The 16,083-nt window shown below is 22.7% G+C and overlaps 2 protein-coding genes across 3 annotated transcripts; one reads left to right on the top strand and one right to left on the bottom strand.

The window, feature by feature from the left end:
- The first annotated feature begins 207 nt into the window (after positions 1–207).
- Positions 208–13,841, top strand: Tsf3 (Transferrin 3). 2 transcript variants are annotated; one of them, XM_011506887.1, is made up of 15 exons: positions 208–544; positions 2,486–2,600; positions 2,688–2,827; positions 2,950–3,089; positions 3,169–3,313; positions 3,401–3,558; positions 5,121–5,236; positions 5,658–5,803; positions 6,293–6,539; positions 6,783–6,931; positions 7,292–7,558; positions 8,751–8,848; positions 8,934–9,089; positions 9,305–9,497; positions 13,771–13,841. In XM_011506887.1, exons 1-14 carry the CDS (start codon positions 472–474, stop codon positions 9,485–9,487), a joined length of 2,133 nt encoding a protein of 710 aa, XP_011505189.1. In that variant the 5' UTR covers positions 208–471; the 3' UTR covers positions 9,488–9,497; positions 13,771–13,841. The 2 variants fall into 2 exon arrangements, with proteins under 2 accessions (XP_011505189.1, XP_011505188.1); XM_011506886.1 differs by lacking the exons at positions 208–544; positions 2,486–2,600; positions 2,688–2,827 and having other exon boundaries at positions 2,956–3,089; positions 8,793–8,848.
- Positions 10,613–15,489, bottom strand: LOC105368416 (WD repeat-containing protein 60). Its single transcript, XM_011507425.1, has 13 exons — positions 15,374–15,489; positions 14,403–15,167; positions 13,985–14,098; positions 13,742–13,923; positions 13,532–13,682; positions 13,086–13,229; positions 12,573–13,016; positions 12,317–12,489; positions 11,461–11,981; positions 11,327–11,385; positions 11,093–11,247; positions 10,888–11,020; positions 10,613–10,799 (listed from the first exon to the last, which is right to left on the bottom strand). The coding sequence occupies exons 1-13, from the start codon at positions 15,383–15,385 to the stop codon at positions 10,680–10,682; spliced, it is 2,973 nt and encodes a 990-aa protein (XP_011505727.1). The 5' UTR covers positions 15,386–15,489; the 3' UTR covers positions 10,613–10,679.
- Between the last annotated feature and the right edge of the window lie 594 nt (positions 15,490–16,083).

Here is a 16,083-nt window from a genome sequence, read left to right as displayed (position 1 = left end):
TCAAACATTGTACATTTAAACAGTACTGAGTCTGTTGAAAATTGAAGAAATAATATAAATGGTCAGTTTTTTGTTTCTTGCACATTCTTATGTTGGAGTAAAATGCATGGAAGCTACGCGACAAATTTTAAGCAAAACGGCGAGCGCGCGATTTCCCCCACTGTAGCGAAAGCTGATTCCAATATAATATTTAGGAAAGTGCTCATTTATTGCACAGAATCAGTGCCGGAGACATTGCTTTCCGTTCGTAGCTTTAATTCCGCAGATGTGCTTTAGAAATAATAAAATTTTGATTTCTGTACACGCTATTTGCATCATGCATTTTATTTTGTGTTCCGTATCGGGGAATCAACTAAAGTGAAAGTGTAATCAGATTCAACATTGAAAGCATTAAGTAAATAGCACTCGGCCTCCTATGTATTTATTAAATTAAACGGGAATATAAACAATTTGTATAAATTAAATACAGCTATGAAAGTTTTGTGGATATTTATTGTATGTTTTAGTTTTCATCTGTGGCAGCATGCAGTTTCTGCTGGTGCTCGTACGTAGTTTTCATGTTCTAATACAGATGAAAGCAAATCTTAAATGGAAATTTTTAAAAGAGAAAATATTTAATTCTAGTCATTTCAATTATACACATGTTATAAGTATCATTAACTTAATTTAATCAAATTTTGCATATCGAAAAAATCATCATTCTGTTTTTTTTAAATATTTAAAACTTAAAAATATTTAATTTATTAATTATTCTTTTTAAGAAATTCTATTTGTATTAAATGTATACAAAATAATTCTTCATTATTAAATGTACAGAATAAATATTTTATTTCTTAAGGTAATATTTAAATATAAATTCTTACATTCTATAAAAGTAATTAAATTGTTGTATTAAAAATATCGTTTAGTATTTTAAGTATGAAAAATACTTTATTCATGGAAACCTTTTTTAGGTTTATAAAATTTAAATAAATATTGTTTACAATTGCACTGAGCCCGTGTAATTATTTCTGTTTTTAACATTGTCGCTCTGACTTTAATTCGACATGTATCGAATCGCTCAACCATCATTTTCTAATAAAATTAATTTCAAAAAGAGTAAACTAATTTTGATAATCATGTTGATGTAAATATTTTAATATATTAAACGTAAGTTCAGGAAGAAAGTTACCATATAATGCGAAACACAGTAATAAATGTGTTATAATATAAATTGTTAGATAGTATTTTTTAATGAAATTTTGTTTTATTATTTTCAATTGAAGATACACATTAAATTAAAGTTAAAGAAAAATAAATTATTTGATACTTTGTTTATTCAGTATGATTATCGTAATTAGATAAAATTAATAATTATAAAAAAATATATTATTACTTTTGCTTAAATTATTAGAAAGTTTTAAATTTATGTCATATATATAAGATTTCATAAAAATTTGAAACGATACAATAAGATGTTAGATAATTTATGTAATAACTATGATTATCTTTTATATTTTCATACAGAATAATCTCAATAAATATATCAAATTATTGTCTTAATTTTGCTTTATTATAAAAGATATATTTTGCGATATAATATTGAATTTCCATTTGAATGAAAAAATTCGATTTAGAATTTAATAATCTATGTAATAAAATTATATTAAATTCATTATAATATAGTTAACAATATTTTTTATATTATCAGAATAATTTGCTTTTATTCATTAAAGACTATTGTAAACAAAGACACAAATAAAACATCTCTTTATCAATGGTAGATTAATTGTATTTTAATCTTTTTATGTATTGAAATCTGAAATATACCTTATAATAAAATAAATATTAAATAATCAAATGTTTCATTTTAAATCAATGCATTAAATATTTTTCTAAATTTAATACATTAATTTATTTAATACATTTCTTTAATAATTTAATACACTGGGTAAAATAATGAAATAAAAATAATAACATTTAAATATTATCGTTATTATTATATGTAAACGCAATAATAAAATTGAGAATGTTTCGATTTAAGAAATTGAGGGCAATCACAGTATTCAAGCGGATAATGATTAAAATATTAAGTTATTAAAGTTTGTTATACGAATCTAATGGAAATATATCCATAAAAATCTTAAACAGAATAAAAAAATTATCATTTGTTATCCTTAATTTATTTTTTATTTATAACTAAGTAAAAATTATTAAAAATATGAATCTTAATATACTATTTACTCGAATAGATTGTTATTATTATGTTTATCTCTTGTATAGGCTTCATACACTTGAAGCAAAAAAAGCAAAGAACATAAAATTTTTACGAAATTTAATATGTACTTATATTCATAAAAATAATTCCCTTATATAATAATTTTATATTATTTGTATATATATACAATTGTTGAAAATTTATTTAACATTTAAATGATTAAATATTTTGTCCATAATATTATGTATAATTATATGTCAGTTTTCATTCAACATAAATATTTAATAGTAAAATTTTGTACAACGACCAAAAGACAATCTAGAACCAATGATGTATTATTAAGAAAATGTAAAGAATTAAATGACAATTTTAATGAAATTGTGTGCCAAATTGCGATCGACCGGTAAATATATTTCATTTAATTGATATAATTTGCTATTTTATCTACAATTTTTTACTTTATAATTTATTAATTTAAATATAATTGCAGTCTTACATGCTTAAAGATGTTATCTGCAGGATTAGCAGATTTTACCATATTAGAACCTGAAGATTTATCTATTACAACTATGAGTATTATTGACAGCAGTAACATTTTAGTAACACATGAATTAAAAATGTTTTCTGAAAGTTAGTTTAATAATTTAATTCAGATTAAAATATAATAGTTTTTATTAAATCTTAATGTCAAGTGATATATATTTTTATTTAAACTTTTTATTACCGTTAATATTTAAAGAATTTTATTTTAGATAAGCCACAATATGATTTGGAAATGATCGCAATTGTTAAAAATAATTTTGACAATACGTGGGTCACCAAAGACAAAAAATTATGTTATATTGGTTTTGAAACTGGTTACAAGCCAAATTATCAATATCATTATACATCTGCAAGTATCATATTCGTTTAGGATTTATTTAATTGCATTTAAATATAATAAAAAATGCTCTTATTTTTAATTCTTTTAGTACTTTGAAAAATGGCTTATAAACAAAAACTGTGATCCAAAAAAAACATTAATTGAGAATCGAATTGCAGATATTTCTTATCACTTCGAATCGGCATGTATTGCTGGACCGTGGACACTCGATGCTGCATACGATGGCATTTTAAGTAAGTTCGAGTATTAATATTTAGATTAATAACAGATGCCGTAGTGAGTGAATGGCAAATATAAATACGAGTACAATATTTTTTTAGAGTCCAAGTATAAAAATCTGTGCGCACTTTGCGGTAGTCCATCTGGTTGTTACGAAGGCGATAGATTCTATGGGATGCAGGGTGCAATATCCTGTTTATTGGAAAATGTTGGTGAAATTGCATGGCTTAGTAGAAGTATCGCAGTGCCATATTTTGCGGTACGATGTAGAAATGTGTAAATTCACAATAATTTTATTTTAGAGTATTTTAGTGTAGACCATTTAAGAGGATAAACTTTATATCTAATTATAAACAGAAATATATTATTTTTTGAAGAAATAATCTGCTTGCATATACTTATTCAAATACTGTGTGTAATAATAATCAGCAATCGATATTTTTAGATGAACGCGAATGCATGATTTCAATTTTTAGAGATACTTTTTCAATATTCCGTAATAAATTAAGGTTGTTGTTTCTTATTTAATACCAGTGAGAAAATAAGTTTTTTTTTTTTTTGTTAAAATTTTACTGATAATACGTTATTTTTAAACTAATTTACAAAATTTTTTTTTAAAAATTATTAGCAATTGAAACTAATGATAGAAAGTTTCTTTTTAAATTTAAAATTTTTTATTTAATGAATTTTGGAATTTCTTGATTAACGAATATTTTCATTTTTGTTAAAGAAAGTATTACAATGCAAAATTTAAATTTAATTATTATTATACGAAAAGCCAATTTTAAAAAAATAACTCTTTTAAATTTGGCTATAGAATAAATACTGAATTATTTAGCAATTTTTGTTTAAAATTAAAAATAGTTAAATAGTACTTTCTTTTATAGAAAATATTTTTGAATGTATAATTTAATTTTGAAATTATTATAATAAAAAAACTATTTACGCTTAAATTAAATGCAAATCAATTTTATATAAATGTATTTATAGAATGTAAATATTTCTTGTTAAGAACTATCTTACAGAAAACTACATAGAATCTATGTACTACAATATATGATTTTAATATAAATTTCAATTTCAATTTTAATCTCTATAAATGGTAGAGAAAATAATAAACCATAATAGCTCGAAAAAGTTTATAAAACATAAATAAGTACATAAAAATAAAATTGTTACTATTTTTAAATATTTTAAAAAATTTTTGTTTTATCCGTGGTTTTTATGCTATTTTTTTTTTATCATTTGTATTATACATTTGTTATTTCGTAAACTGTTAATATTTTGTATTTAATTATTTAAAAATTGACCGTACTTTTAAAATACTGTTAGAAAAATTATTTTATAAATAATAAAATTATTTTAAAAATTTGTAGACGATAAAATTGTTAAGTCTTTTATTCGTGGTAAAGTAACCGTAGCGAATAATATTGAAGATATTTTCTCTTTCGCGTCTTAAATAATCATAAAAGATAATATTCTACCTTGAGAAAAGCTAAATTTTGCATATCACGACGTGTTTTCTTTTTCTTGTAGAGCTGCTCTTGGTTGAATTAACGTTGAACTTGAATTAACGTACTGTTTGTCTTTTTACATTTAGTAACTTCAATACCAGTCCGGCAACAACTTTTACTTTAGAAGTATGATTTTAAAGAAAATAATAATACATTTACATGTATATAATATTGATATATACAAATATTACCTCATTTATTTAAATTTGTATTTACTAATTAAATTTTTGAGTTAAATAAAAATTTACTTCTTTCCGTAATATAAATTACAATTTATTTTGTTCAAATTATTGTGTTTTTCTTTTAGGAAATGTCATCTTATGGTTTTAGTCTTCTTTGTCCCGATGGAATGTTTATTCCACTTTCTGTAAATAAAACTTGTACTTGGATTACTGAACCCCGACCAACCATAGTAGCAAGAAGGTAAAATAGTACTATTGTAATATTATCATAGAATAGTATTGTATAAATACATGTAAATATTATGTAAATATGTGTAGTAATTTTTAATTACTTTATGACTTTATATTACTTTATAGGTAAGTTAAATAGGTATATTTATAATATTAAAAATTAACAGTCATTGTTAGGAGAAAGGAACTTTATAATTGCCAATTACCTTATAATTTCTATATATCCGTATATAATTCTATATTTCTTGCGTTTTCAAATTTTATTGAAAAATTATACAAAGAATTAATATATATGAGCCATAAATATTAATTCATTAATTCTATAATTTGAAATACTTTTTATAATACATTTGCAATTATATTTTTAGTAAATTAATACATCGTCGTATATTTAAACAGTGCGTCAATTTTTATCGATTTATTTATTATAGTGAAGTCGCCGATCGTGTTTTAAAAAGTATAACAGATATGGAAAGAAGTGGCAAAGCATTTTATTCAATTGTTCATGCTTCGTACAAGTTTTCACATTTGAAAAATGTTGTACCAGCATTAATACCTGAAGAATATATGAGAAGTTGTAAGCATCATTTTACATATTTTTCATTCAGATTAAGAACATAATAAATTAAATATTGATCAATGCTTTACTTTATTCTTCGTTAATAATGATAATCTCTTGTTACTCACGTTATTATAAAAATTAAAAATAGCAGATAATACTTTGTTAATGTAATTAGTGAATTAAAATAATTTAATGTACTTTTCCTGATTTTACTATAAACAAGAGAGTTTATACAAAGGCATAAATTAATTAGACGTTTAGAAAATAAAATTTATATCAACGAATTAGTTATTTTTATATTATCATTAGATTTATTAGATTTTACAAGCGACTCGTATTATATATATATATATATATATATATATATAATCCTAATGAAATTATAATAATAGATAATTGATTATAAATCTATTTTACATCAAATAAGTTTAAAATTAAAATAAACTTATCTATAACGTTTTATAACACTTATGCTCTATACAAATTTTATAATTCTGTTCAAAGTCCAAGGTTACTTAAGCTCGAAAGTGCATTCGTACTGTCCACCAGATAGAACAGTTCGATGGTGTGTTTCCTCGAATATTGAGGCCAGTAAATGTGGTTGGATCCAGGCAGCAGCATTAGCAGTTGATATACAACCAAAAATTTCTTGCATTCAGCAAAAAGATAAAAAATCTGCAATTCAAGCAATCGTAGATGATCGATGCGATGTTTATATTGCTAAACCGGAGGAGGAATTAAATGCAAGAAGGTCTTTAAATTTTATTCTATTAGTCATCGTCTTTGTAATAATGGCATTTTTAGCTTACAAGAAATGAATTTGTAGAAAATTAAATTTTTTATTTTCTGTGTTAATTGGCAATATGTCAATGGTGAACAATATTTATATTTTTGTTTTAATCAATATGATAAATACTATTTGATTTAAAATTTTAACAGATATTATAATTTTATTTAATTATGAAAAATTTAATACATCTTTTCAATATTGCAGTATGAATTTAACTCCAATAGCTCACTTAATTTCGAATAAAGATTTGGAAGCGAATAGATTTGCTGCTATTGTAAAGAAAGATGCTAAATTTAAAAATTTAAATGATTTGAAGGGTTCAAACGCTTGCTTTACAGGATACAAAAGCGTAGGTAAGCATGAAAAATTTACACAAAATTGCTTTTATCTTTCTATTTCTTATTATCGATTTGCATCATCTTACATGCGTCATGGTCACTGGAATACATATAATTGATTCCAGAGTATATAATTTGTAATTGAACAAGTATTAGCATATTAATAATGTAAATTAATAAAAATTCATGTTTACATTAATATTTGTCTTATATTTATAAAATTGCATCTAATATTTAATAATAAAAATTGAATTAATTTTTTATCTTATGATGTCTAACTAAAATTTTTCTATGAATTTTCAGATTCTTATAAGCAAAAATAAAATTTTAAATTATATAAATAAAAATTAATTGTACTGTCATTTTATGTAATAGGTTGGAATTCTTTTTTCACTATATTAAGAAATAGTTCTTCTCGTTGGGATTGTTCGGATGCCAAAGCAATGTCGCAGTTTTTCAATAGAAGCTGCGTTTATGGTCTTAGTGAAATGAACACCACAATTCCGAAAAATTTGTATTCTCTGTGCAATTCCAGTTTTATAGATAAGAGTTTGGGACCTGAGGAAAATACTTTCAAGTGTTTAATGAATGGAGGCGATGTTGCTTTTGTCAATGTGAGCGCAGCAAAGAAGTATTACTCCGGTACAATACTAATAATACTTTAATATCATATCCTACTTTAATATCATTAATTACATTTTATAGTTTTATTTGCTTATATATTTATATTACACCAAAATTAATTAAAAGTATTTAATCATTGTTCGGTATTCAAATGCTTTTCTAATATTTTCGAATATTTCTAATGATATTATTATTAATTATTGTATTATAACAAGTAAACATTTTGTAATTTTAAAATGATAATTTAGTTAATTTAAATTTAATTTTAATTTGGTTATATGAATGTAACATGATGGCTTTGTTTTACAAAAACAAGAAAATAAATATAATTTCATAAATGATTCCATGTATGAAGTATTAAGGATGAAATATTAAATTCTATTTATATGCATGTAATATTATTTTTGATAACAACTGTTAAGAAAATATTGTTTAGTTTGTATAAAAAAAAAATACTTAAAAATACTAGTCTAAAAATATAAATACTTAACGAAATTACTTTTATAATAAATATATTTTGTATAGAATTTCTATATAAAATGTTTTCTTAAATTCAGTAAAGTTAAAAAAATTGGATGATTTTTTAAAACTAGAGACTTTCTTTTTGTTTGCCAAGGTCCTTTTTAAGAAATCGATTAATTTTAACTGATCTACATTATTTCAAAATTGAAAAAGTTTTTCACTATGACTTTCATTTTTATTTTCCCGTTTATTTTGCCTATTGAGCGTTATATAGTTATAGTTGTTATTAACTAAATCAATTAAATTATTAAATTTATAAACATTCAATACATCAACTAAATTGAAACCAGGGATATTAATTTTTAATATAGTTTCTTCAGTTTCTTTAGCATTACACTTTTTACATTACATAACATTTCTTTGACACTTACAAATAATATATTTTTCAAAGAATTTAATTTTAATTTAAAATATGATTTTTTATTTATTAAATTATCTATTATTTCACTATACATTTTTATGATACATTTTCACGAACTCAGCAGAATAACATTAATAACAGTAATTATAATTTCGTCGACGGTATTTTAGAAAATGTCAGAGGAAAATCATACAATAGCGTAAAATTAAAACTAATGAATATTTATTCAGCTAATATTCAATTATTAATTTTAATTATTTTAAATACTTATATCCTTAAAAAGATTTAGCAATTTTTTTTATTAAATGTTTAATGTTTTTCTACTAGAATTTTCAATTTTCTATATGAACTATAAAATTCTTTGTCAAGATGAAACGAATAAAAGTGAAGAGCCATGTTTTCTAGTTGAAACTACTTTAGGATCGGTAAAATATTGTTTAATATATTTATAAATTCTTTTAAATATTTTTATCTGATAAACACATCTAAAATAACTCAAATTATGTACAGATCTTAGCAAGTAAGAATATTACACAAGTAAGAAGAGAAGAAATTTACTTGTTGTTTTTGTCTCTTGATCGATTTTTTGGAAATATTTATGATCGTGAAACTGCTATGTTCACATTATATGGTCCTTACGAAGGGCATTCAGATATTATATTTCCAGTAAGTATGAACTACACATTATTATTATTTTTCTTTTTTTAAAAATTATTTTCATTTAGTAGTAGCTTCGATTGGCTATATAAAAAATATAGATTTTTTGTTGAAACTTGATCAAGTATTATTTTAATAATTATTAATTATGCATATTATAATAGTTATTTTTATATTCATTTAATAAATAAAATAAAAGAAAACGTTTATATTAATATATGTAGGATAAAACACAGCATCTTCAAAAACACGTTGACGATCGTCGTCGAGGTCAAACATATGAAGAAATCTTGGAAAACCTTCAGGATAAAGTTATTTGTGGTTTATCCAGTAATTCATCCTTGAAAAGCAGCATATCCTTCTTAACATTTATGATTTTTCATGCGATATGGACTTTATCTGCCTAGTCATCCAATGGTATTATAATGTTATTTATTGTTGATGTACTTTTCAAAGTTAGAAGAGTAAATAAAAATTAAAAACATGATAACACTAATGTTTAGGTAATCTATATTTTATCGTAAATATCGATTAAGATGGATAAATTTATATTTCAAACACATTTTTATTTATAAATTGTTTATTTTAATTTTTGTGATTTAAAAAGCTATTATTTACATACATATCAGTGCATTCCAATTATGATATTATTAAAATATTTCCTGTAATAAAAATAATAAATATTTCTTTTTATATTAAATACATTAAATTAAAATAAATACTTAGTCATATATTCATAACATAAAATAGAATTTACATCATACATTCTTAAATATAATAAAATATCTTTATTTTATATTAATACATAAAGATAATATCTACTATTATCTATATTAGAAGAAAATTATTGTTTGAATATATAAATGTGATTTATTTTGAATTTATTTCATAAATTCAAATGTTGCCGACATGAAAGTCCATTTTTAACACGTACTTATAATTAATTATTTTCTAAGTTTTTTCAAAATTAAATGATCTATATTATGTAAAAACCATGAACATATAACTAACTGCATCTTGATATTTTTGCTTATTTTTCAAAGGTTTTTGAAAAACAATAATAGTTTTATTTTCATAGGTTTCTTTAATTTAATTATCAATGTAATTTGTTTTATTAAATATTTTTTTATATAATTGTATGTAAATTTAAGGTACGAGTTTGGACGGATTGTTATTATAAGTTACTAGATTGTTATACTAGGTTTTGGTAACATTATATATTTTAAATGAAATTGTACTTTGGCCATTTGATAATTGTAATATGTTCCCTTTCGAGCTTAGTGATATTACTTCTTATTACCTTTTCTTTCAATACAAACCTAAACTGAAATATATTATATTTAAATTTAATACTAAAATGGAGTATTTAATAAAAAAAATTTTTTTTTTTAAACAATTCTTAAACATTATTATAGTTATATTTAAAGTTAATAAAATAAAAAGTTCTAACTATTCTATATTTATATATTATATCTTGTGTAAGATTATAAGTTTTTTTAATATGAAGTTAAATTAAAACTAAATTAAAAAAGATTGCCATTTAACTATCTATAATAAGGAACTATAAACTATAAACCGGAAGAAAAATGCAATTTAGAATTATAAAAATGAAACGTAATTTAAAAAGGTTTTCATTTCTTGAAGAAAATCATCTTGTTTTGAATAAAAATTTTTTTTGAGTTTATGAACCTCTACATTTCCTGTGTCAGTTCCGAGAGCCTGTAAATAAAATTTAGATACAATTATTATTATTTAAATCAAGAGTAGTTGAAATTTACCTTATAAAATTGTTATCAATGTTGCTTACCAAATATTGATTTAACATATCACGATTTGTATGACATGGTGATAGTTTCATGCACTTGACGTAACCCCAACTTTTAGTTGAAACTGTACGTGTTGGATAAATGTCGCTATTACTTAGATCCCACATAATAATTCTGAAAATTATTTTATTTTAATAATCAACATAGACCAAATATTACTGATAAATTTTATTAAAATGTACAAACCTTGAATAATTATCTAGAACATATATAGTCATTGGTTTGGATTTCGACCATTGAATGCATTTTATTCCTGCAGGACAATTGTCTTCTTTTAATTTCAAAATTGGTTTTTCTACATTTAAGGCATGTAGTCTAATACTACCATCTGTACATCCAGCCTATGTAAGAATTCAAAAGTATTTATATAAATTTCTTTGTAACAATATTTTTTATTTTATAAGAATTACGTATACGCACAAAGAAATAAGACTGTTTAAATGGACAAACTTCTATACATGTTGTGTTACCACAAGAATCTTTAAAAAAAAAAGAATATTATTGTTAAAATTCTAATAAGTATTATAATATTAAAAACATTTAAAATAAATTACCCATTTCATTTATTCCATAGTAGGGTATATTATTTTTTCCACCCATATAATTGGTGTATAAAATATTGATGTCATTAGTTGCTAAGTATAAATTATTACTATCTACGTTATCAACATTCATGTCGATAAATTCTTTTTCAATATTATTTGATTCATTTCTTTTTACAAACAAAGACAGTTCTTGACTTTTGATTAATTTCACTTTTCCCCATTGTGCTAAGCCATTATCATTGGAGTTGGCATTGAGATTGCGTAAGACACTCCAAATAATTAAATGTCCTTCCTCATCTAAACTGCAAATTTGAATCGAGACGAATTTCTCGTTTAAATTTTCTATCTCATCTTCTTCCATTTTAGATATAATTCGAATCGAAACTATAGGAGCCAAATGAGATCCAATTTCCCAATTTCCTGCTGTAGTATATGTTGGATTTCGAATAATCCAATTCAATTCATTAATTTTATCGAATATTTTTGGATGATGTATTTCTTCTTCTTGTAAATCCCAAAGACTAATCGAACTACAAGAATTTAAACTTAATTATTCAATACAATATCAATATAATAATGTTTTTTTTTATTTTTTTAAATTTTATTCATTTGTCGATATAATATTACTTTTATTATTAATTATATTACAAATAAAAATGTATAATGAATTGAGATTGAAAAATTTATAAGTTGTTTACAATTTAATCAAGTATGGAAATAATAAATATTTTAATCGTTACAATAATTGAAAATTTTCCATAGTTATTGATTATGTATTTTAATATCGCATAAAAATCTAATTTTATTTTTCTTAAAAATCGAAATTATTAGCTTTATTGGAAAATGAAAAAGAACAATAACTTACCCATCTTGAAGTCCTGCAAATACAATATTATTATTTGTATAATGAAAGCAACAAGCCGTTATTGGACTTTGCGAGTAAAAAAGTTTTGTAGGCCTTGATGGCTCATTTATATTCCATACACAACCAATGCAGCAGTTCATTATGTATTCATGTTTACTTAAAGGATCTATTGCCTGTTATTTTTAAAAAAAGTAAAATTAATTTTCATATATCATTAATTTAATATTTATACACTAAATACGAGTTTTTATTTTACTTCATTGACTGCAGCATGGACACTCATAAGAATTTTATTATTTATTTCTGAATAATGCAGCATCGTAACTTGCCTACCACATAGAAAAGATAATGAACTAACTGAAAGCTTAATAAATCCTTCACTGAAAGGAAATTCATGAGTTTCGCGTTGAAGAATATTTCCTCCCATTTCCCTTTCTTCCAAAAGAGCTAACATAAGTTTTCCTACTTTATTTAAAAATTCATTAAGACTTAATAAATCATACGATGTACTAATTAATGATATATTATTAGATTTATCTCCACCAACTCCAAAATGTTCCATTTTAAATAGTTTTACATCTTCAATTGTTTCTAATTTATTTCTACATTTAACTGGATATTGTGTCCATTTATTTTCCAATTCATTTTCATCAGTTTGAGTTTCTACATCAAGATTATCTTCATTTGTTTGTGTAGATATCTAAAATCATGTAAACATTTCAAAAATATTTTCAGGTATAATTGTTAAATTAAAACTAGAAAATTAAACCTGTCGAGTATTAAATTTGCCATAATTCTGGATAAATTCATCATACGATATTGGTTTTGATTCATATAATGACCATTCAACTGTATCTAATTTGATCATATTCATTAATACTTCACCTCTACTAAGGACTTTTTTTAATGGTTCCTAATTTAATTTTGAAGTAAAGTTAAAAAATTAAATCTTTAATAAATAAATACATCTAATAAAAAGAAATATATATATATATATATATATATATGAACATAAAATTATAGTATTTACAATGGAATTATAATTTAAATATTTAATTGTTATTTAATTTTAAAATAATCAGTAGTCACTGATTATTCATAATAATATATTATTATTATGTTCTATTATTATTATATTATATTATTCATAATAATGAATAATATAATAATGAATAATATAATCATAGATGATAGTAGTGTTATTTCTTATTATACCTTAACTACTTTTTCTTGATTGGAATTTTTAAGATTTTTATGATTAATTTGTGACATTGGTGGAGACTTTATGAAATCACCCGAGCGAGCATCCTCAAAACCTTCATCAGTTGATGATGGTAAAGATTTATTTCCTGACTGTTTTTCTTCCCTGATATATAAAAAAATAGATTTTAATGTTTTTTATATTTAGTGCTATTTATAACATACCTATAAGATTGATTAATTGTTTGTTTCAGTTCTGAACCAGATGGTGGACTTTTCAAATGATTTGCCATTAACATATCTACTATCGCAGCTCGTCGTTTTGCCTCAGCTAATTCATAATGGCCAGAATCTAACATATGTTCTTCTTCGCCTTTGCGTATATCTGCACTATTAATTGCTGTTTCCTAAAAATAAAGATTAATTTTGTATTGCTTATTATTTATTTAAAATAATAATTGATTTAACCTTTTTTTTACTATGCAATTCAATAGGTTCTAATTGAATAATAGAGGTACTGTTATCTGACGTTTCACTGATTTGGGAAGCACTGCAATATTCTTCAAAATCAGATTCATAATCCTAAATAATAAATACTCATTATAATATTTCATATTTAAAGTACAAAAGAAATATAAATACAATTTATTTATAACAATAAATTTTGTAAATTTATCCAATATACAATATTTAATTTTATAATTAATAAAATAAATGAATTTCTATTCTTCAATCTTCAGCTTATATTTAAGATTTACCTAATATAAAATAATTAACAGCTCTTTGATTAAATTTATTTTATATATCATCCTCATATTTATATATAAATTTATTATTTAATTATTATTTGACATTATTAATTATTATAATTTAATATATTATATACCTCAAAATCATCTTCATAATTATATCTACTATCGGGATCATCTTCATAATTATATTTATCATTAGGATCGTCTTCAATATGCTTTTTCTCTTCTTTTTCATTTTTAGTTGAATTTTTTGTCTCTAATGTGTCGTCTGTTATATGTAAAACTTTTACTTCGCTTGGACTTAAGACTCTAGATCTTTTTCGCTCTCTTGAAGAATGCCTTGGCAATGGTTTTTCAACATTTTGAAGAGTAGGTTTGTCTTTGGCTTGTTTAGAACTAGATGACTTAGATGTACGATTTAATTTATTAGTAATATTTTCTGGATTATAAATATAACTTGTTCCTCTCTTTTCATTATATTGTGATTCAATTTTTTCTTTAACACTTTTTTGAACATGAACTTTTTTAATATCATTAATAACCAATTTAGTATTACCATCAGTTTTTTTTCTAGATGTAAGTAACCTTTTTGTACTAGATGACGTATTTGAAGATACTTCAGAATTTGATTTTGCTTTTAACAGGACATTTTCCTTCTCTTGTTTTGATTTTGATGGATTTTTATTCAGCAAAATATTTTTGTCGACTAAAACACTTCTAGTTTTTAATTTATCTTTAGTAGTTTTTAAATCTATCATTTGTGGTACTTCTTTCTTTTCCCTTTTCAATGTTTTTTCATTCGACTGATCAATATTCTGATTTACGGTATGCGTTTTGGATTTTAGTGTAGTTTGACTTTTGAGTTGATTGCCACTTGCTATTGTCTTTTTTATTGCGCCCTAAACATTAAATAAAATGCGATTAATATTTAAAATTGAACATTTTTGGAAAATATATAGGAATGAGTGCCATTGACTTAATATAAACTAGGTTACTCGTGATTTAAATATTATAATTTAAATATTATTTTAACATAATTATCGCGAATTTAGGAATTTTAAAAATATCTTATTATAATTTATTTAAAAAATTATTTTTTGAATACCTTATTCGACATTATGTATTTAATCGATTTATTGTTTTAGCAGTTGTGAGGGACGCCATGACGTTAAAAAAAATAGAAAACACAACACAGCAGTTATATATTACACACAAATGCACATATATGCACTTGCGTATGTGAGCAAATGCGCTACCGCGACGCAATTAATCAAGCACTGCTATTGAAACTTTGTAATATTAACAATCACACAATGTAATTTAATGTAACAAATGCATAGCCTCATTATTAAAATCAATGAATTTCATTCACAATCATTTTATAAAAAATAATTACATCAATACATTTTTTAATCGAGATAATTAAACTTCTTATCCTATAATAAAAAGTGTATCCAAATGGAATGTATTTAATTTGTTTTACTACAAATATACGTATGTGTGTGTATATGTATGCAATTTTTAATATAAAATTTAATTAAATTTAAATCAATATATTTTATTAATCCAAAATTAAAGCTATATTTTTATGTTCTATTGCTACATTATTGTTTCATTATCTTATTTAAATATAATAGAATAAGTTCATTCGATAGAATTTATCTTCAATATAAAGCATTTTAAAATCTAAATTACGATTCAAAAACAAAATTTTGACATTCCATGTTGTGCTGTTTTATTTATGTATCAAGAAAACTTCACACTTGTTTTTGTATACGTTAAATCGTTACGTCAAAATTAATAAGTGATAAAGTT

This window comes from Ceratosolen solmsi, unplaced genomic scaffold (genome assembly GCF_000503995.2).
Source record: "Ceratosolen solmsi marchali unplaced genomic scaffold, CerSol_1.0 scaffold6, whole genome shotgun sequence".
Taxonomy (NCBI): Eukaryota; Metazoa; Arthropoda; class Insecta; order Hymenoptera; family Agaonidae; genus Ceratosolen; species Ceratosolen solmsi.
Note: the sequence above shows the minus strand (reverse complement) of the source record. Positions and strands in the feature narration are given on the sequence as shown.

What these genes read in the sequence shown, in the direction of transcription:
- LOC105368416 (XM_011507425.1), bottom strand. An exon ending in ATTATGAAGATGATTTTGAG is followed by an intron (nt 14,099 to 14,402) that starts GTATATAATATA and finishes TTTATTATTTAG; the next exon opens with GATTATGAATCTGATTTTGA. An exon ending in ATATGTTAAATCAATATTTG is followed by an intron (nt 10,800 to 10,887) that starts GTAAGCAACATT and finishes TTTTATTTACAG; the next exon opens with GCTCTCGGAACTGACACAGG.
- Tsf3 (XM_011506887.1), top strand. Translation starts at nt 472, where the DNA reads ATGAAAGTTTTGTGGATATTTATTGTATGTTTTAGTTTTCATCTGTGG. An exon ending in TGAAGAATATATGAGAAGTT is followed by an intron (nt 5,804 to 6,292) that starts GTAAGCATCATT and finishes TTCTGTTCAAAG; the next exon opens with TCCAAGGTTACTTAAGCTCG. An exon ending in TTGAAACTACTTTAGGATCG is followed by an intron (nt 8,849 to 8,933) that starts GTAAAATATTGT and finishes AATTATGTACAG; the next exon opens with ATCTTAGCAAGTAAGAATAT.